The 25,070-nt window shown below is 44.8% G+C and overlaps 1 protein-coding gene across 2 annotated transcripts in view; it reads right to left on the bottom strand.

Annotated features, from left to right (window-relative positions):
- Nucleotides 1-1,365: 1,365 nt before the first annotated feature.
- fam222a (family with sequence similarity 222 member A) overlaps nt 1,366-25,070 on the bottom strand; it is a 54,496-nt gene continuing 30,791 nt past the window's right edge. For both annotated transcript variants that reach the window (XM_042488701.1, XM_042488700.1), the window contains exons 2-3: nt 23,520-23,662; nt 1,366-3,429 (exon numbers count right to left, since the gene is read on the bottom strand). In XM_042488701.1, coding sequence (XP_042344635.1) covers nt 1,964-3,429; nt 23,520-23,616 — 1,563 coding nt within the window. In that variant the 5' untranslated portion in view covers nt 23,617-23,662 and the 3' untranslated portion in view covers nt 1,366-1,963. The remainder of the gene's footprint in view (nt 3,430-23,519; nt 23,663-25,070) is intronic.

Genomic DNA, 25,070 nt, shown 5'->3' with positions numbered 1-25,070 from the left:
TTTACACCTCAAAACAAAAACGGATAGGGATTAGGGATGTGGTACATTGGGAATGTATTGACAACTGTAGTTTACATTTTTTTTGGTGTAAGCTCAGAGAAAAAATGTTAATACAGTCATAATAATTGCACTTCATAAATCTAGACTGATGCCAGTATTTCCCCACAACAAAGCTCCGGCTCCCTCTCTCCAGTTACTAAATTCAATTTACCATTGAAATTTGACGGACAAAAGAAATGCTAATTTAAGACCAGAGGACTGCTGCACTGATCCAATTTTTCTCTTTCGCTCAAGTCCCACAAGGCAATAAAACATTGCAGTAATTTAAGTGCAGTACATTCAAGGGAATCTCACAGTCATAATAAATATTTCACTGCTCTGAATCATCAAGTTAAGACTGGCCCGGGCTAAATGTGTCCCAACCAGGGGCTGAAACGGACAAGGGGAAGCAATGAGACTTGTCTCGTTTCATCTGATGCCAGAGGACAGGGTATGATTGTTTTCATTTTGTACTTGTTTGTAGGATCAGGGGTGAATAGCACCCCCCAAAATAGGACTTCCATGTGTTGCCACCTCTGTCTGTCATTATGATAACAACTGACAGAAGTAGATGTAGCACTGTTACATGTGAGAACTTGATCTAGCTCCATCTTAAGCCTCCGATACAAGGGAACAAGATTTGCAAAATATCTCCTGTACATTACTCAGATATGATGTTTCTGGGACTGGTGAATCAGTTTTTCAGTCTTGGTGGTAGAAATCTTATGACACAATTGAAAAAAAAAAAAGTCTGAGGATTTTGAAGAACATAAACTAAAATGCACACACGCACATGCACTCAGCCACATACACGCATAAACATACACGTAAGGTTATGTAGATAACCTCCCAATCACATTCTTCATTGTAACATTTCTTTTTCATAATTTTTTTGTGACATTTTCTTTTTTAAATAAGTATTTCAAGATTTATTGTAGATTCCAGTGTTGGTTAAGAAAAAGAGCTCTCCGACCAGGTTCTTACAGAACCAAAGCAGCGACTATGCCTCACACCAGGACATAAGAAACTGCACATCAGCTTGAGGAGGAATTACTAAATCATAAAAACAAAAGTGGAAAAAAAAAAAAAATAAAAAAAAAAAAAGCATTTGAGACACTTTTCCCCATAGCAGCCAATGCATATAATATACCTACAAATATATAAAACAACAAAAAATAGGTTCAAGTTTTTCAAGTTTCTTAAATATATCATATCCAAACTACCCAATTCCAAACTTCAAAGTTAACAAGATTCAAGCAGTGCAATTTATGTATCAATTATAACAGCAATAATAACTAATATTGTACTATCCTTTAAATTCAACCTTATGATCCTCGTACATACGCACCCGAGCATAATTTTAGTCTCCTCACATATCAGTACATTTGTGTGTGTTTGTCTATGTGTGTGTTTATGTGTTACAGAGTTTTGGATTTTGAAAGCAGCCCTAAACTTCGGCCCTTTTAAGACCATTTCAGTGACAACCTACACAGTAGCTTCATCCTTAGTATTTGGAAGGGGGAATACAAGTGGCGTATGCACTTCATGTCAAGCTATGATTCTCATCAAAAAATTTCAGGCAAGTAAAAACAACAACAAAAAACTGAAAAAAAAAAAAAAAATCAATCCAAAATTCCTATTGGCAAACCACACAATGGAACATCTGGAGAATCTTGAAATCCCTTTTTCTCTCCCACTGGCAATCACTACCACCTTTCATATTTGGGATTCCCACAGCCTGCCTTGAAACCACCAAACCTACGGTCACACAGCACAACAACTGCTCTTCTCTAAGCTCCCACACTAGTTAAAGCAGTGCCAATCTCAACAATCTGTACCCAGGAAAAAAAAAACATCTCTGTTCTTTAACTTTGATTTTCTTCACAATTTCACAACTCTTGATTCTCTTCCTCTTCTTCCTCCTCTATCTGTAAACAGGGAGGCGGATGTGTGCATGCTGGTGGTCTAACAGACGTGGCACAGACACAGTCTCGTAGCCTTTGCCAAGCATCTGCTCCTTGATGCAGGGTGGGTGGATGTCGTTGATCAGGTACTCCAGAGACTGCAAGCTGCTGCTCAGCACTGATGTGTTGCACAAGCTCTTGCTGGGCAGGCTGCAGCACAAACCTCCCCCGCTGTCTATAGCAGGGTGATGATGATGGTGGTAGTGGTGATGGTGGTGGGGGTAGCCCATCTCTCTGTGCCCTGTGGCCGGCCCTCCTGTGGAGGTGCCCAAAAGCTCCTGTGGGTTGTAGCAGTCACTGTCAGGTGTCACCAGCACACTGTTCCACGGCGGGGCAAAATACTGACCCACTGAAAAATTCCCGTGCATACCGACACAGTTCAAAGGAGAAGAGCTGATTTTGTCCATCCCGCCTCCTCCGCTGGCACTCGCTGTCAGGTGGTAAGGTCTGGAGGAAGAGGAGGACACTTGCGCTGCCATAATCCCTCCCCCTGGAACACAAGTTTCGGGGGACTTGCTGATGGCGCCCCCTCCTCCGCTACCTCCGCTGTACATGCGGAGCACAGCTTGTTGATGCTGCTGCTGCTGCTGTTGTTGTTGCTGTTGCTGCTTCTGCCAAAGGATGTAGTCCATACCATCTGCGTACACACCAGTCTTCATCGCTTCTGCATTTTGAGCCGGCAGCCCGGGCCCTGCGTACACCATATTCGCCTGGGGACCCATTCCAACCACGTAGCCTCCCCCTGAGGAGCTAGAAGAGACCCCCATGACGGCCGTGCCCTGCTTGGAGGGGCTGGAATTTGACGGTGCGGTCGCAGTCCCTTGGCACACCTGCTGCAGAGCCTGGGCCTGGCAATGCTGGTTGATCTGATAGATGATGCTCTGGATGGAGGGGAGGTTGGACTGTGCGGGCAGGGCCAGGCCTCGGCCCCCTGTTACAGGTATCACTGAGCCAGCTACAGTGACGTTTGGGGGAACCGACAGTACGGGGCCTTCTGGAGGCTTTGAGGGCCCAGTGTGGTATACCATTTGGCCGTGGCCACTGGCTAAAGTGCTACTACTAGGAGGAGGGTACGGGGCAACAGCTATATGGGCTGGAGAAAGCTTAGTCCGTCTGCCTTCTGAGTTCTTGAGAACACCTTTTGAAGGGACAAAGGTGGCTGTTGATGATGATGACGATGAGGAGGCCTTGACGATGGCGAGCAGGCCCTGGTAGCCCCCTGTGTGGAGATGTGGGTAGGGGCTATAGCGTTGCCCTGTGGTGTCGTATCCATTCACAGTCCGATTAAGGTGCTTGTGCTGGGGAACCCTGATGTTAGTGGGAAAGATCTTGATGGACAGAGGGCTGTTGGCCGTCTTCTGAGCGTAGGCATCAAGTTCTGCCGCAGTGGGGTAGCGTGGGGAATGTGTGGGCACCACCAGCTCACCTGCAAGGTAAACAGAGAGAAAAGTATGAGTGAAAAGAACGATTGGGGTAAAAAATAGATGGCTGCATGTATTGCAGAGCAGAACAGCAGACCAGAGGTTTAATTACCAGAAATATCGAAGAAGCCGACAGCAATGGCAACCACAAAGTCAGATCAATCAATCAATCAATTGCAATAACCACTACTCTGCTGCAACAGTAAAACCTGGCAGCATTACAGTGTCTACATCCAAAGCAGAATGAAAAATGTCGGTGTTCAACAAAAGCAGGTGAATAAAACCAGATGCAAACACATTGCAGAACAGCCCAAACAGAGTTGGAAATGGTAAATCAGGACTGACATTCATTTGTGCTCCATCACTCCCCTCCTCCATTTGAGCTTTCTCTTCATCTCATTTTCACACCCTCCTGTGGAAGTTCATCCCTAGGCAAATGGATCCTTTTAAAAACTCATTCTGTCAAAGCCTGGTACCTTAGGCGCTGTTAAATCAGTGCATTGTGAAATTAATTCGGACTCTCTTTAGCACTGAATTGGGTTAGCCTTGGATACCAGGCAAGCAGGGAGGAAGGGGAGGGGATAAAAGCTTGTTTAATTGCAGTGGCACATTTGAGATTTATAAGTGGTATCACTTATTGGGTCTTACCCTTGGCCACAGAATTTCCACATTTATTCAATCCAGGAGTGTGTGGAGAGGCCCTCACCAAAAAAAAAAACAATTAAACATCTATGGGGAATTACTAGCCTGGTTAAGGTGAACTACATCAGACAGGAGTCAAGTCAAAAACACGACAGTGCTGCTGTTTTGAAACTTGGTCAAGGATAAGACAGAGAATTGGTTTGAAGATGAGCACACATTAAAAAGACTGAAACACATCATTATTGAGATTCAGATTATTATTTCAATGATGAACACAGAGTAGCAAAAAAAATGCTTCAGTGTTCACATAAATTGTTACATTTTATTACATTTTTTTTAGATGTGCTGCATAAATGATGACAGGAGAGACAAAAGACAGGTACGAAGATGCTGTTATGATTGCACATGTAAATGCTGTGTACTGTTTGCCATATGAAACCAATCCAAAACCAAAATTCAATTCAGCAGTGAACGTGGCAAGTGAGACTAGCAATAGCCCACGCTCAATGAGCCAGGGCTTGGCCATTGTGAATTGAGGTGGCAAACAGGAAAATGGCAATTTCTAAAAACCCCACCATGTGTCATTGTTTGGGGGCTGGGCATGGAGGTGAGAGGCCGCGGTGAGATTGGATTTAAACGACATTATTCAGGCAATTTCATGGCTACTTAGCTCAGTGTAACAAAAAGGGTGGGGGGTTGGGAAAAGAACTCAATTTACAAGCAATATATCAGCTGCCACAAATGACTTGCAACCCCTTCAAAAATGACATTTTTATGCAAAAGCTAACAAAACGCACAAAAATTAACTGCCATAACTGTGCCGTCAGCAAATGTCCTGGCGACCTAAGGAGTCTGCAGGGTGCAGGCTGTGACTAGGACTCACTCCATTTCCTCTCGGATTGCAAAATCATTTTAAAGAGACTCCACAGCCAAGTAGTCACAATTCTCATTTCTTTGCTCCCATTACAGATAGCATGGGGAGTTCATTTCAACAACCCTATGGGTCTCCAACTGTGAAAATGATTAAATCTACAAGATCCATATCATAAAAGAAATAAATTGGGAATTTAGCAGCAGAGGGGAGAGACTGTGAATATCCCAAGCCAAATTAAGTGTAAGACCTATTCCAGTCAGTTCATCCTGCAGACAGGATGCTTTCTAAATCAGAAACACTGTACTATGAATTAGAATTTAAATTTGAAAAAAATAGCCTGGACTTAATGACTTCGTTTTAATCAGAGTGAGCCGACCTGGTGCCATCCTAATGGGCAAAGGCTGTGTGTGCCAGTCCAGCCTATCTGAGATCTAACCAACCTTACTGAGGCAAAGCTCTGCTTCCCTGGTGACGGCACTGCCATTTGCTTTGATGTTGTGACTTGCAGTGGAAAACTGACAGAAGACTTATTTCATTTGCTCAGAAGATAAAAACATGCTCATTTCAAAGCACATTGCTGGTCCACATGCAAATGGAATAGCAGCATTTTTTTCTGATCTTCTTTACATGAGGGCAAAAAAAAACACATCTTTGATCATCACATGGTCTAAATGAGGAAAGATACTTGGCTTTCAGGCATATCAAGGGCCTGTGGCCTGCCGCCCCTACAAGCCCCCAGCTGCAATATGCCCATCATTCCACCTAATTACTGCCACATGAGGAAAAAAACTATAAAAACAGCCAGGAAATTCATTAAAGGGTGGCTAATTCTATTCCTTCTCACTGACTGAGTCCATATTTTCCATGCCTGAGCCTGCATTTCTTCTGAGAGAGACGAGAAAGCCCTCTCCCTCCGTCTTTTCCCAGCTTGGCCCTTGTTTGTCAATAGGCAGAGCCTTTGGCACACCAACCTGGCATCAAAGGGTTTCACACTTCACAGGCCACAGGGATTAGAGGCCTTTCAGGCCTACAAAACCCATCTCAGCTCCACAAAGGCTTCCGGTTATTAGAACCCACAGGCATAAAGGAAGAAGAGGAGGAGGAGGCAAATGAGCATCTGGATGCTTCTGATTCCAGCTTCCTCAATAAAAAGTTCCATGGTATAAATTTTATAGCAAAGTTGATTACAGTAAGTATGGCCACAAACCGGGGTGTAATTTCACTCTCATACATACACTGTTATACACTGTGTGTGTGTCTGATGTGTGCAGGGTCTCCACATCTCTCTCCTCCAGAGCAGTAAGTCTATAAGTGAGGACATGGAGGTTAAAGGAGAGACTCTTTTTAGGCTGGCACTCTGTGACGTATTGGTTTAGGCTGCAATAGATCATAGCTATGAGCAGTAGCATACAGATGGTGCTGGCTGATAAACAACCTCTGAGGCAGCCAGCACTGCCTCCTTTGTGTGAGCCCTCACCTCCTCATAAGGTAGGGGGTTTCCTGCACCTGTGCACACTCTCCAGTGTGGTCGTGCGTTGAAACACAATGCATGAAAACAGAAAAAAATGGCAAAAACATGCACATGCACATCTGCAGTTGTGTGTCTTATTTGCCATCAGTGGAGCATGTTGTTATCCTCTGCTCAGCGCTCTCACATGAAATGTAGGGCAGGGACAACAACAGGTGCCTGTGCGGGCGACAGCCTGCAATGCCTCCTGGGCTAAATGCTTCACACTCGCTTCATTTCGACATGCGACAGCCTTGTAAGGATTAATTATTTCCCTGGGGATGGAAGAATATGGTTTTCCCTTCCTGTGAGCAGGAGACTATGTGCACTCACAAGCACATGAAACAGCTTATAGTAAATGAACAGGGGAAACCTGGGCCAGCACTGCTTTAACAATAAGCAAGAAAAAAAGTTTCATGAAAGGAATGTAAACAAACCAAGCATATGATTGAACTGCATTGGAGATGAGATAAAAGCTCAGGCAAACACATGCATTAGTTCTGAGAGATCACGCGCCAGGGAGCGGAGATGGCAGGGAGGCAATTAATGGGCTGACCTTCGTCCTTAATCACCCAGTGCCTGGCACACAATGCCCATGTGTCAGAGCAGCACATCTCTAAATGCCACCCCTCATTAGCACGATGCACGTAGTGAGAGAGGCTATCTGTGCAGTGTTACACTCTCCAGCGGTCAGACAGAGATAGCAAGGCTGGGATAGGATAACATGGCAGCACAGAGCCGGACTGAGCTGCAGTAGGCCATGATATGATCTAGAAATCCCATTTCACTTGGAGGATGGGTACTCTCCTTTCTCTCCATTTTTGATTGGCATGAAACTCCCCAAGCGCAACGTCCTTGGTGTACCCAGCGCTGTCACTGTGATTGCATGTGTGCTTGTGTGTATGCACGCACGTGTGTCTGTATGTGTGTGTGTGTGTGTTTGGTGAAAGGGGTACCCAATTCTGAACACTCAATTAACACTCCTTTAATTAGCCAGCAGTACATTTTGAATTCTGATGAACTAATTTTCTTGGTGTGAGGGTGGAGGAGGTGGTGGAGGGCTGGTAAAGATGAGGTCCATTGGGTACAAAACAGCAATAAAGAGGGAACTGGTTAGATTAGACTGTAAAAAATCCATTAAATTCTGTGCACTTCTTCCAAGTGAGAGGTCAAATTGTGTTGATCACAAGAAGCAAAGGCAGACAGAGAGAATATGAGAGCAGGGAGTTAGGTGAGGTGGAAAGAGAGGGGGGGGTGGAGGTGGTGGGGGCAGCAGGGGAGTGGAGAAAAAGGGAGAGGAGATAGGGAGTCAGAGGCTGTGTGAGAGTGCAGCACCAAATCCAGAGGACCATGAGAATGCTTTGCATTTTAATTAGAGGTTTAAATGAATAAGCAGAGGGAAAAGTCGGAGAGAACTGCCTGAAATGCCCTTGCTCCCATTTATTAGTGTTCCAAGTGTTCTAAAATTATGAGCAGGTTGGAGAAGTTTCTTCTTATTAGTGGAGAAAACGCTCCAACACATCAAAAAGCCCTCGCCGTTTCCTCACTCACTCCTGCGAGCCCGTATCCCTACTTACTGCATGCTTTGATCCCCTCTGACCATGTACATTGGTGAGCTGTGGGGAAAAAGTGCTTGTTTAAATGAAGGGAGAGGACCGTTTGGTTGAACTGCAATTAAGTTTTCACAGAAGAACGAGTGCATAGTACACATTAACTTTGGCCAAACAAACAGAGCCCGCTGTGATGAGGTTAGGGCAAACAACAGGAGCGGAGATGAAAGAAAACATGGGGTCAGCTTCAGTCCAACAACAACCATGTTCACTGGGAGCCATTTCCCCTCCGAGAGGGACAGTGCCTGTTATATGTGTGTGAGCCAAGAGGGGACATTAACTGCTGTACAGATCCTGTGTCTTTTTTAACCTACATGCAGCTAGGCGCGCTGAGTCTCTTTGTTTTAACTGTATTTTTTTGGGTGGTGGAGAGGGACAAATTTCATGCAACAAAGGATCCTCACAGGATTCAAATTAGGGATTCTTTAATTATGTGGTATGTGTTTTATGCTCTTTCTTCTAGAAATTCAGTTTAAATGCAATTAATTTAAAACAGCAAATCCTTTTGAGGACATGCCCAGCAAATTACGTTTTCCACTAACACAATGAGGAAATTAATTAACTAATTAATGTACCTGGCAAGTTGCAAAAATGTTGATACTGAAGGTATCAGCAACGTATCACTGACAACGTATTTCAGTTGTTTTTCAACAAAATAGACAATCTCGCAGTACACTATCCCATCGTAGTTACTTCAGCATTATTAAGGAACTGAGCACCTAACAGTGCGAGGACCCTTTTGGTATGCAAGGAATTATTATTAGGGCCCAAGCACCTAGTGGTGCATTTTTGGAGATCTAAACATGCTCAAAAACTCATGAAACTTGGTACACACGTCCGGCCTGGCTAAAAAAAATGTATTTAGGTGGTTTCGGAAACAGGCGTGGCAAAATGACTCCACAGCGTCCCCTAACGTGTAGCCCAATGGCCAGTTTCACCTACAATTACGAAATTCGGTGCACTTATGTATCATGACCAGATGCACAAAAAGCCTCTTGGACCCAACCCCCAAACCCAACAGGAAGTCGGCCATTTAGAATTTTCTGCTAATTTTTGGCGATTTTAATATACTTTTGCAAACTTGTCCTACAGGATTAATTCAGTCGACTTCAAATTTAGTGTGTCCAATCTTAACCCCTTGGTGATGAAAAGTTACCAGAGGTCTGTGCAAAACTTTTACAGTTTTCCCGTGGCGCAGCGTAGAATTTTGATGTTTCGCCATTAAACAGGAAATTGTTGTAACTTTGGTGTACATTGTTCAATCTGCCTGAAACTTCGTAAGTTTGATGAAGGTCCTGTCCTGAACACATCTGTATGACAATATTCACTAGTCGTAATAGCGCCACCTACTGGCAAAAGGGAGTAAGCCTTGCAAGACAGTTATGTTTTAATTTACATGAAATTTGCATGGTTTGATGTACAAATGATGTACACCAAGATGACGTGGAATTTATGTGCCCTCCAGTGCCATCTAGTAGGCATTGGAATTACTACATCATGTGAAATATCTCACTCCAGGGTCCAAACTCTCTGCATGCAGTATCCGACTTTCACAGAAATGAATGACCGCTTTAGCTGAATTTTACAAGTACCCCAACATGCGTAGGGGTGTGGAGCCCTTTCATTGCTGCTTACAGCTTTAATTTTATATTATTACCTTTTTAATTACATTTAAAATCAGAATTTCTCCATAACAAAAAAAATATTTTGCTGCCTAAACATATCCATTGAAAGGAGTCTGGACATGAACCCAGGATTCTGATGTCACAGTCAAGCACATTGCATATTAGCTACTATGTGATTTCTGCACGGATAATATGTGTAGTGTTTAGGGATGCCCCCTGAAAGTGAAAGAAAACCAAACATCAGTTGGAGATCCCACAGATGCTTGAGATTCTTCAAATCAAGAAGCCGCATTATTATAGTTTTTTTTTTTGTTTGTTTGTTTATTTGTTGTTGGTTTTTTTTGCCAGTCAGTGTATTTCTGGGGATGTTTTGAGCCCCAGTTGTAGCTGCAGAGTAGGCGCTCCTTTCGGTCATGCTGCTCTCCGGTACAGGAAGATGCAGACACTGACCTAGGATTAGTCTAACTGACATGGAGGCAGCTGCTCACAGAAAGAAAGGCTTTGCCTGGTCAGGCTCTGACATAATGTTATCTTTAACCTTCTCTTTATAAGTGATGAATTTATAGCTCACAGCAACTTAATTCAATACAGTCTCTGGCTTTTGTTTGATATCTAGTGTTGCTGCACATTTTTATCTGTCGTTAGAGTAGTTAGCAGGGATTCACATGGAGGGCTAACTTGGCTTGTTTATACTACATTAATTGTCACCCTGAATGTCCTACCAAACCCTTTTCAAACTCTCAAGCCATAAATAGGATAACAAAAGGAACAAATAGTTGAATATTCTTTTTGAAAAACCAAATCTGATTCAACCACATTCTGAGTTGGCTACATACCTAATGGTGTTTCATTAACTCAAAGAAATGTTGGCAGCCATTACATTGTCACCACAACTCAGTCAAAACAATTTAGTAATATACCAAGGTAATTTCTAGCAGACAGGGTTGGTGTTTTAGACCACTGGGCCAGCAGGATGCCCCTTTTTATTCATAAGTCTTTCACCACATTCCACCACTAATGGACAGTTTGCCCTTAACCCAATTGTAATGAAGTTATTCAAATTAATAATTCATGGCTTAAACAGTCTTCAGTCCCTCATCTTGAAAATATGTCTACTCTGTCAAATGTGTTGCAGCCTAGAAAGGACAGCTTCAACAGCATTGTTCCACGGAGGAACCCTTGACCTGTGGCTATTGTTTAGCTCTTAGCAGATAGGATCAGGGTCTATGACATCCTCTCCCCACCTCCGTTAGCTTGTTGTAAAAAGACGGGCAGGCGGGGGGAAGCCAGAGGCAGCTTCGCGTCCTGAACAATACCTGCCTTGTGCTAATGGAGGTGTCATCTGGCACAGGGCTGATTAGTCAGCGATTACAGCCAGGCCTCAATTGCCGTGACAACTGCTGCAAACACAATGGGCCCTGATAGAGCCAGCTGTTTGGTCCTCTGCAATTAACCCTGCATCCCACTCGTCTCCGGCAGTGCGCTGCCTCTAATTGACTATCGGGCACACAAAGCAGGGGCTGTCGGCCAGACCCCCTGGACATAGCCCCCCACCTCTCTGCCGAGGTAGAGATGATAATAATAGAGGCGTCCTGTGGACTCGGCCGCCAGTCAATCAAAGACTCAGTGCCCCACAGGAGCTTCCTGAGGAGAGAGGGAGCAGAGGAAGCACATGTATGAGCCAGTGATCAACAGGGTACAGCAGCCTTGCAGGGGGCAGACATGTTGAATATGCCCTCAGCCGGAGTACTAATCAATTCAAGTGCACGTGAGGGAAAAGGGAACCCTGCTGCTTGCTTGATATCAGAAAAGCCATTTTTAGGAACACTCATCTCCCTCTGTTCATCTCAAGGTTGATTTTCTGTGCAACAACACAGCGAGAAAAAAAAATCAAGGCAATTATTTGTCAGGCCTTTGCTATCTATAATTGCAAAGATAAAAATCAAACTGCAATGATTTCTCAGAGGATAGAGCTGTCTGAATTCAACGCTGCTTGTGTCATCATAATCATCAAACATGCATATTGTAAGACAGTGGAAACGAAAATGCAGTCTTGACAAACCTCCTCTCTGTCTCCCCTTTAAATTCTTCACATTTATTTGTGAGAAACTTATTGATTGCAATTTTTAACTTCTTTAATCTAAAATCTGTATTTTGCAAAGTAAACAAATCCTTATATTTCAACAGTCATTACAGTGTTATGTTTAAATCAATTGTCAGACACTAAATAATAGGAAAACAATTTAATCGAATACATCACTATGTTAATAAAATCAGGAGTTGGACAACATTTTTTAACAGGGGGTGCCATGCTGCAATCACATATTGGGCTTTTAACCTGCCAACATGTTTCACAAATAGCAAAGAGGATAATGAGAATGTTAAAGCAATCTGCACACTGATCCTTCACAGGCACGCAGACATGGCACAATGTCAAAAATGGATTTAATCATTAAAAGAGATTTAAAAAAAAAAAAAAAGAAAAAAAAACTTGGACAAAACTCCCAAATCTAATCTTTCATTTCATTAAAACCAATCTCATCTAAGATTTAATCTATCTATTTCCCGCACAAGCAGATGGAAGAAATACCAAATTGAGAGCCTAATTTGGGCATCCTCCTCCCACAGACTGCAGCATGAGGTCATTTAGTGAGCCTGCAGTGAGGCAGTCCACGTGTGCGTTAATACACTCAGACAGAGATAAGGTCCACAGGTACAGATAACACTAGGAAGGAGACGAGGATAAACAAGATCCTTTTCCACTTTATGCACAACGTGTTTGTCTATCAATACTATAACTATTTTACCATTTCACATAACGTGATAGACAGTGTGTCCGATCAAAACAGCTAATTAGATTTCTATTATAAAGGTTTCCTCCCAAGAAACGTGAAATATTATACTACCCGGACACTGTCATGTTTACATTTTCTCGTTAGAATTTATCTCTAAAGCCAGATGTTCCTGAATCAGCCATGAAAATTAATTAGCTGGTTTGATGTGGCAACCTCATGCTCCTTCCAGACAGACCTGGCTTTTATGAGCTGTAGGGGAAATTACTGAGAATTGATTGATCCTGAAGGACTCTTCTGTACACATGGCCTGGCAGACAGAAAAGCACAGAGAGAAACACACACTTGCAGATCCCGCTAACAACAGCTGATCCAAACATTTTACCCTCCAGTTGAACCTGACATCCTTTCTCTTTACTAGCGACAACATCGACAACCATTAATCGTCCAAATCCATTAATCTAAAGAAGCTCCATATATGTTCTTAAATCTAAAAAGCAGATGAATAAATGTGACACACGATTAAAAGCAGGTTGAATTTCCCTCTATATATATGTCTCTCTTCTTCATCGTCTTTACCCCGTCTTTATATTTTCTCTGTCTCTTTTCGTGCTTCATCTCCCCGCTCTCTGTCTCTTCATCCCCCTCTCTGTCTCTTCAGTCTCCCTCTCTGAGTAAGTGAGTTTCATCTGGGGTGCTTGCCGGGCGAAATCACCTCAGGGCGAACACTTTATTATCTGTAGTCAAAGCGTCACCACAAATACCATTCTACACACACAAGTGTCACTTTCCATTTGTCTGCACTCTGGCTGCATTAGCGGAGCCTAGCCGGCCCAGAGCCTTGTCTCAAACGCACCCGGCAGAAGAAAACTAACAGCGTGGGAAAGCACTCGTCCTGCATTCCTGCCCCATTAACACCACTGGCATCACCAGAGGAGACCTACTGCCCCTCTTGGGAATTAAAAACATTATCAGCACTAACCTTTGTGAAGATTTGAAAAGACAAAAATATATTTAGATCTCACAGTTTTGGCCTTTTATGTTAACGCAAGAAGAAACTGCATGCGTAAAAGAGGACCCCCCTTGAATTCAAAGCAGATCACTGCACGTGTTAATTACTGATGATCGAGCTGACTGCCCAGCAAAAACAACACCAGTGGGTAGTTTATGTCCTCTTTGAGCCGCCACAAAGGAATGCAGGCCAGCAGCAGCCATGTCAGGCCTTTTGTGTGACACCCGTGCACCAAACAAACACAGAAACTGGGGCAACATGTTTACCTCACACCACACACTGCACTCCATAAACAAAATGGCCAAACAAAAAGAATGTTTGTTCCCATGACAGCCAAAAAAAAGAGGCATTTCAATAGAAAAATATCAACCCTGAATATTTCACACTGTGAACAGAACCCCTCGCAGCCACGACCTCATTTCAGGCACGACTTTCGCCAGGCTCTTTCCATTCGCAATAATTCATGGGTCTGGATGGGCAACATAATAGATTATAAATGGAAAAAATAACTATATTCATCACAAAACTGTTCTCTGTTTAATAATCAAGTCTGGCCAAAGGGTTTAGCAGAGTGCATGGTTCTGTATAGGGAGGGGGGCTAGCCCCCAGTTTGTGGGCTGCCTGTGATGAGCCAGCCCTCAGGCCTGCCTGGGCCACCCTCATTGTGCATACAGCATGGTCTAGAAAGCAGAGCTTTATCAGCAAATACCCCGAGTCAGCACAAGCAGCGGGGTGGTTATGCGTTGCGACTGGCACACCAGCCGATATTGTCATGTGCGATTAGGCCTGTGCTCATGGGCCTGTGAACTCATTCCTATGGCATCAAAGTCAACCCCACCCCCCTACTCTCCTCCAGTTACATCCCTGCCTCTCTCTTGCCCTCTCCTCCTTCTCTACGTTTTTCCATTTTACATTCAGCCGTGCCACTTCACAGTGTACCCTCACTGAACCTTGTGGAAAGCTGTGCTCCGCTACAGTGCTACAACATACAACAACAGGTTAAACTGGTTTTGATTTCCAAAGCAAATCTCTGCAGCTTAATTAACCCAGTCCACGAGGGTCATCCACAAGTTAGAGCTAGCCAGTGCTCCAAGAAGCAGACGGTTGTTTAGTCTCGGTACACCTCTCAAGATGACAAGGCTGATAGAGAGGAACAAAGGCCGGCTCACAGAAGAAAGAAACACAAACTGCGAGGCTAGTTATGGGGGAAACATCAGGTAGAAGAAACAGAGATTAAACCATTCAGTGATGAGGCAGAGAGCAGCGGGGGACACAGAGCCCAGAAAAAAAACACAACAAGCTAAAATCCTGACCTGAAAGATTTATGTCAGGCTCTCCCTGTCCTGTCTTTAGGAGAATATACCACGCTGTGACACCATTTTCTCAAAGGGCTGCATGTACAGCCAAGAGCAAGCAGCATTCACAGTCATGCACAAACTCAAATGGACACAGCAACAACACAAACACACACACACACACACACAGGTATGGAGTAAGGGACCCCAGAGGTAGAGATTGTAAGCGCATACAGAGATAAGAAAAGGAACCGGTGCAGAGAGCAGAGAAGGAAGAAAAAAGGGAGAGAGTGGGAGTAAGAGGGAGAGATGAGGAGAGGCTGGAGGCGCCTGGGCAGGCCTGTCAGACTGGAGGAAGTGCTGGTGCGCAGGCCTGCAGGTAAATGGAAGAAGAAAGGCGCCTGCAGGCTGCCTGAGGCAAGCCTGGGCCCTTCTGTTCTATCATTTAGGAGACAAGTCCTCCACTGATTCCCAATTAATATTTAACACTGCACAGACAACAAGGCACTCGGCTGCAGTACACATGCCAACGAGAGGAGAGGAGAGGAGAGGAGAGGAGAGGAGAGGAGAGGAGAGGAGAGGAGAGGGTGCTTTTTCAATAAGATGAAAAAAGACTTTCAAGTCAATGCAGTTATGGAGGCAGGGATTTAATGTGGAAGCAATGTGTTTTATTTTAAGTATTGCTTAGAGCTGAAATCTGTAATGTTTCTTAATTAATACTTTCATTTTATTCATCTACTTGACTGTGGTAAAATATAAAAACAGAGCTCTCATCCCTTCATCATTTGCTTTCATGTTACCTTGTAGGTCGATAACATTTTCAGCGCCTAGCAACATCAGAAAGCTAAAAACAACATTACAAAGTAGACACTTGCTGCTCCATGATGGAGCTGACAGATACAGGCCTAGCTTCCTCCAGAGTTGGGGTTAGTGAAACATGGTTGTTGGAAAATCTGTTTAAAGGCCTGGAGCTCCAGTAAAAATGGTTCAGAGTTAGAACTGGTAGCCAGAGGTCAGTAGCAAAGAAAAAACACGCCCTACTGCTGAAAATATAACCAAGCAAATGTTATTCAGCATTTGTCAAACCAAAAAAATGACGATGCAACCAATGCATGTCAAGTTGGCGTTCATGAGAACGATCCCATCAACAGGCAAACCACGGAAAGCGTAGTAAAATGTCCCACAGGAGTGATGATTTCAACATTGCGCTGTGGTCAGTTTGCACTCTCATGCTTTCTCTGCCAAACCCTCTTCAGTATTAGAGTGGACTGAAAAACCACAGCCAGGGATGGTTTTCAAATTTGGTGCAAGTTCATGACCAAAACACCAAAGCCCAATGCTGTCGGCTCAGTAATTTTTAAGTCTTAGTCATTTTCCTATTGTAATGGCCCTCTTTACCGGAGACCTGTAGTACCAAGCCTACTGATCCATTCAGCTTCTGTGCATTTTAATCATGGCCCTGAGGTTACAACGTGTGGGCCAATTTACTAAATTGAAAATTAACACATACAACTGTGTTATATGCAATTTATGTAACAATAAACTGTGTGCAAGGGTGTAATCCTGTAATCATGTTTTCTTCTTTTCGTGTCCGCTACCATAGTTAGCAGTTTCTTTGCAATAAGTCAAGCATTATTGGAAAAACACTGATTTTTAACAGGAAACTGCTTTTTTTTTTTGCTTTTACTTTTTTAAATCAATGGATCCATTTGTTTTGAAGAGGATGAGACCTTCGCAGATAATTCAGCTCCTTGTAAAATCCTCCTGAATGCCTGGATTTTAAGTTATCAGAGGAAAAAGGTGAGCAAAAACATGTGTCGGCCACCAGTGGTAGCAGCTCCTCTGCAACAAGCTGAGCTGCATTAGAAAAACATGATATGGCATGAAACTACTTTATTCAGTGTTTTTATGTGTTTAAATCAGAGTCTGTTTGTTTTGGAGATGATGAGACCTCTGCAGTCCCGGTCAAAACCTCCTGAACACTGAACGCTGAAAGGAATCCTAACCGGGAGTTCACATTTGGCACACCAGAGAAGTTTCAGCGAGTTGCAATCTGCAGTCTTCACTGCTAGACGCTAATAAATCCTTCACACTGATCCTTTAAGACTTTGTTTTGTGTACTTAAAAAACTACACAATAATATTATACAATATTTGTTCAGCAGATTTTTGATTCCTACTTTGAAATGTGCAGTAATCTCTTCATGATTTGGATGGAGTGACTAGACAGAAATAGAGTAAAGGCTGGAATAAAAAGGTAATAAAACCTTTCTTCCTACTTACACACATTAGTGTCCAAATATTGGCCCAAAACAACATTTTTATTTTGAGTTTTGTATTGAAGAGTCCACTTAAAAACACTCGGAGCGTGCCAGGTGCGTGCAACACCTCCTGAATGCCTCTCATGGTCAGTCTGTGGTGGGCTCACTCTGAGATGGCACAGGCTGTGTGTCATTTCCTGTGGGACAGCAAGGGACTGCGGACACTCTCTGTACCCTCGCTCACATCCCCCCAACCCACCCCCACTCGCTGGCAGGCGAAGACAGAGGGTGTCGGTGCCTTGCACCTGGGACGCCCAAATGCCAGCTCAGAGGCTTTGGAACCAGGAACCTGTTTTTCAACCCAAGTCCCGCTGTGACCAAAACTAAAGCAGAGCCCCTCTTCCTCGAGCTCACCTCCCAAGGCAATAAGATTGCTTCGCCCCCCGTGTTCACAGCAGAAGGCAGAGGGCAGAGGGAAGGCATGGCTCTGTGGGATGCCACCAGCCGGAAATGATCCTCTGTGTGCCAGCGCTGAGACGCCAACATATGAGGAGAGCCAGTAGTATGCATGAGGTAGGACTAGTACAACCAATATCCCAGGGCTGTCCCTCTGAAATAAAGTGAAACTCTATTAATACTCCGGATTTTGCAATATAGCAACGTGATGAAGGTGTAAAAGACATATTTCATGTGGCTATGCAAACCCAGCGATCCCCAAAATGAGATTGCATAAGTAGGCACACAGGAGGAGGCAGGCCATGGATAGCTGTCAATCACCTTTCACTATGAAAAATAGCTCATGACCTCTGCTTCCCTACTGCAGACTGAGGAATAATGACAGTCTCTGTGGGCACTCTGTGGAATTCCAAATGGGAGTTAGGAACGAGGTAGTTCAATCAGTGGGAAAAGGTCAAGTGCATGCAGATTCTGACTCCGTCTCCATTCCTTTTCCCCCAGTTCCACTTTATGCCCTCCACCTCCAGGGTACCGAGGCAATCAGGGGAAAGGTTGTTATTTCTGCTGCTGCTCGTGGCCACATTTAAATATTCAACTGAAAACGCTCCCCTCGCCTTTTTTTTCGTCTCCACATAACAGCCGTTGGAAAATCGTGCAGCAATTTGATATGGCCAGCTAATTCCCCTGTTATGTTTCGCGCCGCCTCAGACAACAGTGGAGGAGAGGTGGCTGGAGGTCATTACCTGAGCATGTTCCCTCTCACTGGTGCTGTGGCTTAGGAAGAGAAGCCGCTGAAAGCAAAGCAAACTAATGGCTCTGGCAGCTCCGCCTGCAGAGGCACAGGGCTATTAGGAAAACTACAATCCCCAGGTGAACCCCTGTGTCATGTCCCGAGGCTGTGTGACATGGCCAGGTTGTCTCTGTCTATCAAGCCGGAGGAAGGCTGAACCTGGCCTGACATCACATGAACCTGGGATATCAGGCCTTCTGGGAACTTCTCATCTACACCTGGCTGATTGGCACCTCAGGCCTCCTGGGTGGTGTCACAGAGGGTTACTGCTGCAGGTGTGCTTGCGTGTATATGTGTGTACATGTGTGCATGTCTCTGTTACAAGGAATTTCTGGACTTTACACCAGCTGATTGGAGACATTCAGCTGGGGATAAGACTGTTTTTTAAGTTTGATAAAGCAACTTGTCTGGCAATCTGCTGCTCATTCAGAACTAGTGTCAGGTAAATGCATGCATACCTGGCTTGGCTGATGGTAGAACAGAAAATATCTTTATGTATTCTTATGTTAGTGCACATTGTCATAAGTACTAACAGCCCATCCAGTTTGGTTCACCAGATACACATGGCCTCTGAGCATGGCTACAGCACATGAGGTGCAGCCTCTGGTCACATAATGCTCCCAGTACCAAAGACGAATTTTCAGAAATCTAGAGATATATACAGTACTGTGCAAAAGTATTTCATTAAACTTTGTTATTTTTGCAAGGTTATAATGATCATACATATTTATTTCACAGTATCCCTTTGCTAAAATACAATGAGAACATGTGTGAAATATGTATACAGTATTAAAACACAGTGTGACCGCCCTTTCCACTTAGCATGTCTTGAAGTCTCTTTGGCAGACAAGATGAGACTTACGGTACTAATCTTCTGGTATACCAGATTATTACTGAAGAAAACTTCAAGGTTATCTGCCAAAGACAGTTCAAGAGGTGCTGTGTGTAAATGGACGTTACACTGATTGACTTCAGTCTGAAGAATTGTTTTAATGCATTGTACATGTTTTGTGTACTCTGTTTGTATCTTAATAAAGGGAAAAAACAAAAAAAAAAACAGATATATACATACACATACACATACACATACACACACACACACACACACACCCACACACATATAATTATTGCAACATTGCTAAAACAACAAATCTTTGGTGGCCTAAGACTTTTGCACCGTACTGTACAGATCAACAGCGCTCTGAAATTCTCTGCCCGGACAAAATTACTTTAAAAAAGCTTAAAAAGAAACACTGATTCTATTTGTTTATTGTATGCATTTATGTTTTTTGCTTTTGATCATTTTAAATCCTAAATTCTCTAATTAATTTATCTGTTTTCTCTCACGTCTTTATCTGTTCAGTCTGCTTGCTATATTATTGTCTTATTATCACTTTAATGTTTGTACGTGTTTTTCTTTTTGTTGCTGTCTCATTGTACTGCTTAGACTACTATTATATATTTCTATTTTTTTTTATTATTTAGGTATTACTCTAACATTCAGATTATTTGGTTGTCTGTTCTCTTATTTTATGTTTGTACAGTTTTATATCTGAAGCTCTCTGTACTTTTATTTGATGTTTGTACTGCATTTCTATGTAAAGGCCCCCATGAAAACTAGGGACGCATCCATGTGCTTCTAATGGAGATCTTTGAATAAACAATAAACAACAATTTGAATGCTGTTGCAGTCATCATGATGTGAAATAGTTTCTGTCTCAATTAGGGTTACATAAGTCATTGCAATGCAACCAAAAGTATGCTGAATCACTTTGTGTGCGAATGAGTCCCAGCCAGGCCTTCCTGGGGTTAGAAACATGAGGGAACACCCAGGTTTAGCCCAAAGTCTGATCCAATGAAAGGACAAATATGGGAGCGGCAGCGAGCTGTGTGGTTAACGAGGGCAAAACCTGCAGCGGGCGTCGATAAAGAGCGCAAACGCGCACACCCATTGTGACAATCGCATTCTTAGAAAACGTCATGCTTGGCTCACATGTGACCACAAAGTAATGAATAAACAAATGAAAACCTGCTGAAATCTAAAGTGATATCATTTTTGGGAAATAGTTAGGCAGAAATATCCCCATCAGCCAGTCAATTGAGGCATTCTGGACCTGTTATTCTTTAGCTGACATGTGGCAGAGTAATTGCTGCCTGGGCCGGGGAGGAGGGAGGGCAGTGGTGGAGGCTGCTGGGCCTCCTGTCCAGCCATCTCAGTGTTACTCATCACTGGACCAGTGCACCTCCCTCCCCTCTCCAGGAGCACTTGCACTCACCCCTGCTCCCTGGACCTTCAGATCCACAGTGGAGGACACTGATCAAGGAGAGGGATGGGAAGCAAGGGAGGTCGCCGGCGGCCGAGGGTGGCCAGGGTCAGTGGCATCCATTCACCCCTCTCCCCTTCCAGGGCCTTTCTCTCTCATCTGTCTGGATGGGTGCCCTCTCTCTGGGGCACAGCACGATGAGAGGCCCTGGCTCCGCTGCCATCTCTGCCTTTCATGTCTCCATCTAGGGCAGTGGTAGAGAGACGTGGAGGGGAGGACGGAGGAGGGGGCAAGCTACAAATGTCACCCATAAGGGGGGATTTAATTAAAAATGACAGGCGCTGGCGCTGGAGAGTGCAGCCACATATGCGCGGAATTTGGGCGCAGTGAAAGCAAGTGCCTATGATTTATAATTCAAGTAATGCTCTGCACTCCTTTTAATTCTACGGCCAAAGAAAAAAATATCAAAAGGCCGCCTCTGTGAGGCTAATCCAATATGATATTTTTAAGGGCAGGCGGTCAATGGCTTTTTGAAAAGCCAGCTTCTCTGTCTCCCTTTCTGCTTCTCTCTCTTGCTCTCTCTCCTCCACTTGTCTGTCTTTCCCCATCTCCCTCTGCCACTCCCTCCTTTCTCTCCCCTGCACTCCCCGCTCTACAGTACCTCACCCAACCCCCCCGAGTCCAGACACAGTGCGGGCTGTGATAATGGAAACATCCCGCTCTCCGCCTCCCGTTTCTCCCGCTAAGCTCTGTGCGCTTGGGGGAAATTGATTGTCTGGCGAGCCGATCTGAACGCTTCCAGCTGATGGTAGAGCCAGTTAAGTCCTTTTTTATTGAGGGTATGAGGGATTTTTAATGGGAGTCGCATCAATGATCTGTGCAGCCACTCGGCATCTGCATGCAGGGGCTTTTGCTAAAACCCTCCTCGCCCTCTCATCCAAACTGCTCTGCCACCCCGGTCCTCACACACACACACACACACACACAGACACACACACACACACACACACACACACACACACACACAGACAGACAGACAGATGCACTACTTTTGTGTATGACAGTGGATGCAAATGACACAGCTCACCTCTGCCTCGCTGCCAGGTAATCCCCCTGCTGTGCTCTCACTCACTCTGTCTTTTTGAGGGGTGTATTCTGGTATTCAGCCTCCTGTCGAGAGCCCAGGTCACCTTACCCACAACCCCCAATCCACGTTGGCACAAACTGGGCTGCGAACAATCAATCACGGGGACCTGCTCAGCGTGGTGACCTGAGTGTGCCCACTTCTGCAGCCAGACCCACTGTCTGCACCCCTTCTGGGCCTGGATGAACAATTGCCTTATTGAGGCCAAGAGCTGCACAGTGGTGGAAATCCAACACTTGCTCCCCCACCCCCCACCCCCCCTCCTCCAAGGACAGAAAGGAGGCTATTATGTTCAAACATCCTCATTATGAACCTCAAGTCAGTTGCTGTGGTAGTCTTTCAATCAAAGGGTTTAACAGGTGGAGAAAGAGAGGGAGAGTCAGACAGAGGGGGTCAGTGAGAGGGAGGGCAAAGGGAAGACTGGAAACTGTTCTTTTTCTCTATTGATTTGAGTCCTGACTCCCACTGGCTGCTCTTCAATAAAGGACCCTGAGAGGAAGTGGGCTAATCCTGCAAAATTGGAAGGAGGGAATCGATTAAGAAGACTGTTGAGGACTCCCTCCATTTCTCCTCCCTTCCTCTCCATCTTTACCTTCTCTAATTCTATTTTGCGCAGTTTCTCTTTGTCCTCCCTTTCACTTCACCTCTCTCTGAAACCTCATTAGCCAGCCCGGTTGAACCCCACTCAGCTGAAGAGCTTCCAAATGCACTTGGAGCTGTGTTTATGTCTCGCATTTGCTCTCTATACAGCTCCATGTGAAACACCCATACAGACAGGCAAAAAACAACCCCAGATATGAGGACGGAGGTAGCACCCAGTCACCTTGTTTGTGACTCTCCTTTCCCCCGTAGGAGGCGATCGGAGTGAGAGGACTTTAAGCTGAGAAGTAGCTAATTGGCCAGAGAGAAGCTGAGAGAGAACGCTTTATTTTGTCGCCTTTCACTGGGCCTGATACAATGTCACACTGATGAAGAAGCACAGAACCAGCTATTCCCACTAAGCCTCTCTAAGCTGAGGTAAAAACTGGTAGGTTAGTGCTCCCCAGCTCTCCATCCGCCAGTCCTTTTAATCGGCTTGAGGTAGGCCTGCCATGTAAACAAAGGCCACTAAAGGCTCTCGGAGTGTTCAATAAGGAGGAAAGACCGTTCTTTCCCTCGTCAGAAAACAGGCTCTCACTGTAAAAGGCTTATCCAAAAGCTTGAGCAAAATTAGGGAGAAATTCACCTTCCAGATGCCTGTGTGCTGCAGCTCTCTCTCTAATCCCAAACTGGTTAGAACTAGTTTTGCCAGCTCTCTAACAGTTTTCGGCCCTGGCTCATCTCTGTCCCTTTACACCATTTTGTGAGTGGACAGAGGGTGGTGCTCGGGGAGCAAACAGAGCAGCTGTCATGCTTTACAGGCGGCCGGCACAGCCAGGGCCAGACACTGTAAATGTTTACAGACCCTCAGGGTCACCCAGGGCCAGCGAGGCACGTTAAACACTGTCTGTTCAGCCCTGTTGCCACGACTGCACAATCAGCACAGCTAAACAGGCCCCCCTCACAATGAGTAGCCAAACAACATGGCAATCCAAGGTCTAAGTGCAAAGCGAATGAAACTATTTAGAATTCCTCAGAGTAGCGAGGAAACACGGTGACAAACAACAGAAACCGGAAAGTCTATTTTCCTTCACTTTTTCACAGTCGGGGTTAACTACCCGTTTCCATCATTCACCACGACCGATAGATTAACCACAAACGACAAACACAAGCCTCTCTCATTCCTTAGCTTTGAGCGAGCTGAACTCCTGACCTCCATCGCTCCCTGTCACTTTGTTCACTCACATTTCCGTCCAAGGGTTTGCGGGAGCTCCAGGGTCTTGCTGGCACACACCGGGTGCTGGGGTGGAGGGTTTTGCCTCCTCTGCAGACAGGCCAGCATGGCGAGGTGGGCACAGTACTACAGCCGGGGGAGTTCTGCGGCCAACCTGAAGCAGAAAAAGAGCAAGAGAAAGAGAAAAGTGAGGAACGTTGAGTCAGTTAAGCAGGATGATTCGAGGTCAAAGCTCCATGGCCATGTCCGGTAAGCCGGCAGGAGCTGGCTCTGGGCTACATGGGCTCAGTTTCTCAACCAGGATTTAATTGGGGAAGCATGCCTACAGCTGCCTGCCCCTCAGCTCTGTGTGCTGAATGATAAACACACACCTGCACTGGGGCAGCACGGTTGACACGGGTTCAGAGCACAGTCCGACCAGTCACTCTGCAGCTTCAAACAGCACATCCACACAGCCATTCAACCGCATCTCCTGTCTATGAAACCGTCCTCAAAACAAACACACAGGCACACACAGAAAGTAGCAGCACTCAGTCACATTCCTTCCAGGGCAGTGTGTACGTGGTGATTGATGGCGTTATCTATGGACAGCAAAAAAATGGTAATGCTGAGAAAACAGCAGTCTGTCTGCTACAACTTAACATGCAACAGCTCTGGGGGACTGTCAGGAAAAGGCCTGGGGGACTGAGCGGTGTCTGGATGTATGTGTAGCTGTGTGTTGAACCGTATGGCTGCATGTGTGTGTGTATGCGAAATGGGATGGGTTGGGAGGGGGAGACTGCCAACCGTACATCAGGGCTAGTGACGGCACTAATCAATCTCCCTCTAGGCCATAAATCTCCAGCTCTACACTCCCCCTTTTCCCCACAGCCACCTTCACTCACGAACAGGGAGGCAGTTGCTGCTAGTTTCCTCTCAAAAAGCCCATAGCAGCCCCAGCGGAAACACAGGACACAGTTTTATATATATAAATATATATAAGAAAGCCCACAGCTCCCTCAGTGAGAACCCTCAACAATCGAGTAGCATGGTAGGTATCATTCATCAGCAACATACCAGTGTCACATAGCACAATGATGACTGATTACTAAGTCTTCCACTTGGATTACGTGCCAGATGAGAACAGCTAAAGCAAACCATTTAGGTCCAGAAGGCGTTTTTATGTGATAAGGATCGAGATTCACTTTCCTGTAGTTCACTTAGCGGATATTGTTTGGTTTCCAGGAAACAATGCACTCTTACTGTACTGAATAGAAGCTCACCTAAAAAGCTCTGCTGTCTCCCTATAAAGCATTGTGGCCTTAATCTTAGCTCTGCATGTGTTTGAGTATCGTGTCCAAAATGCATCGATATGAAACACTATCGTTTCCATCTGGGCCGGTCTCCTCCCATATTAAAACAAAGAACAGAGGCAAATATTTCATCCGTGCTGTCAGCGCCAGCGTCTCCTGCCATGATGCGTGGCAGATTATTGAAAAATGATTTCTCATGCGCCTGTCACGGGCTTGTCCCCTGTTATTTATTTTCTCAGTGAATCACTAAATGAACATTTAGCCACCTGC

The sequence above is a fragment of the Plectropomus leopardus genome, chromosome 6 (assembly GCF_008729295.1).
Source record: "Plectropomus leopardus isolate mb chromosome 6, YSFRI_Pleo_2.0, whole genome shotgun sequence".
NCBI classification, from domain to species: domain Eukaryota; kingdom Metazoa; phylum Chordata; class Actinopteri; order Perciformes; family Serranidae; genus Plectropomus; species Plectropomus leopardus.
This window is presented reverse-complemented; position numbering and strand designations above follow the sequence as displayed.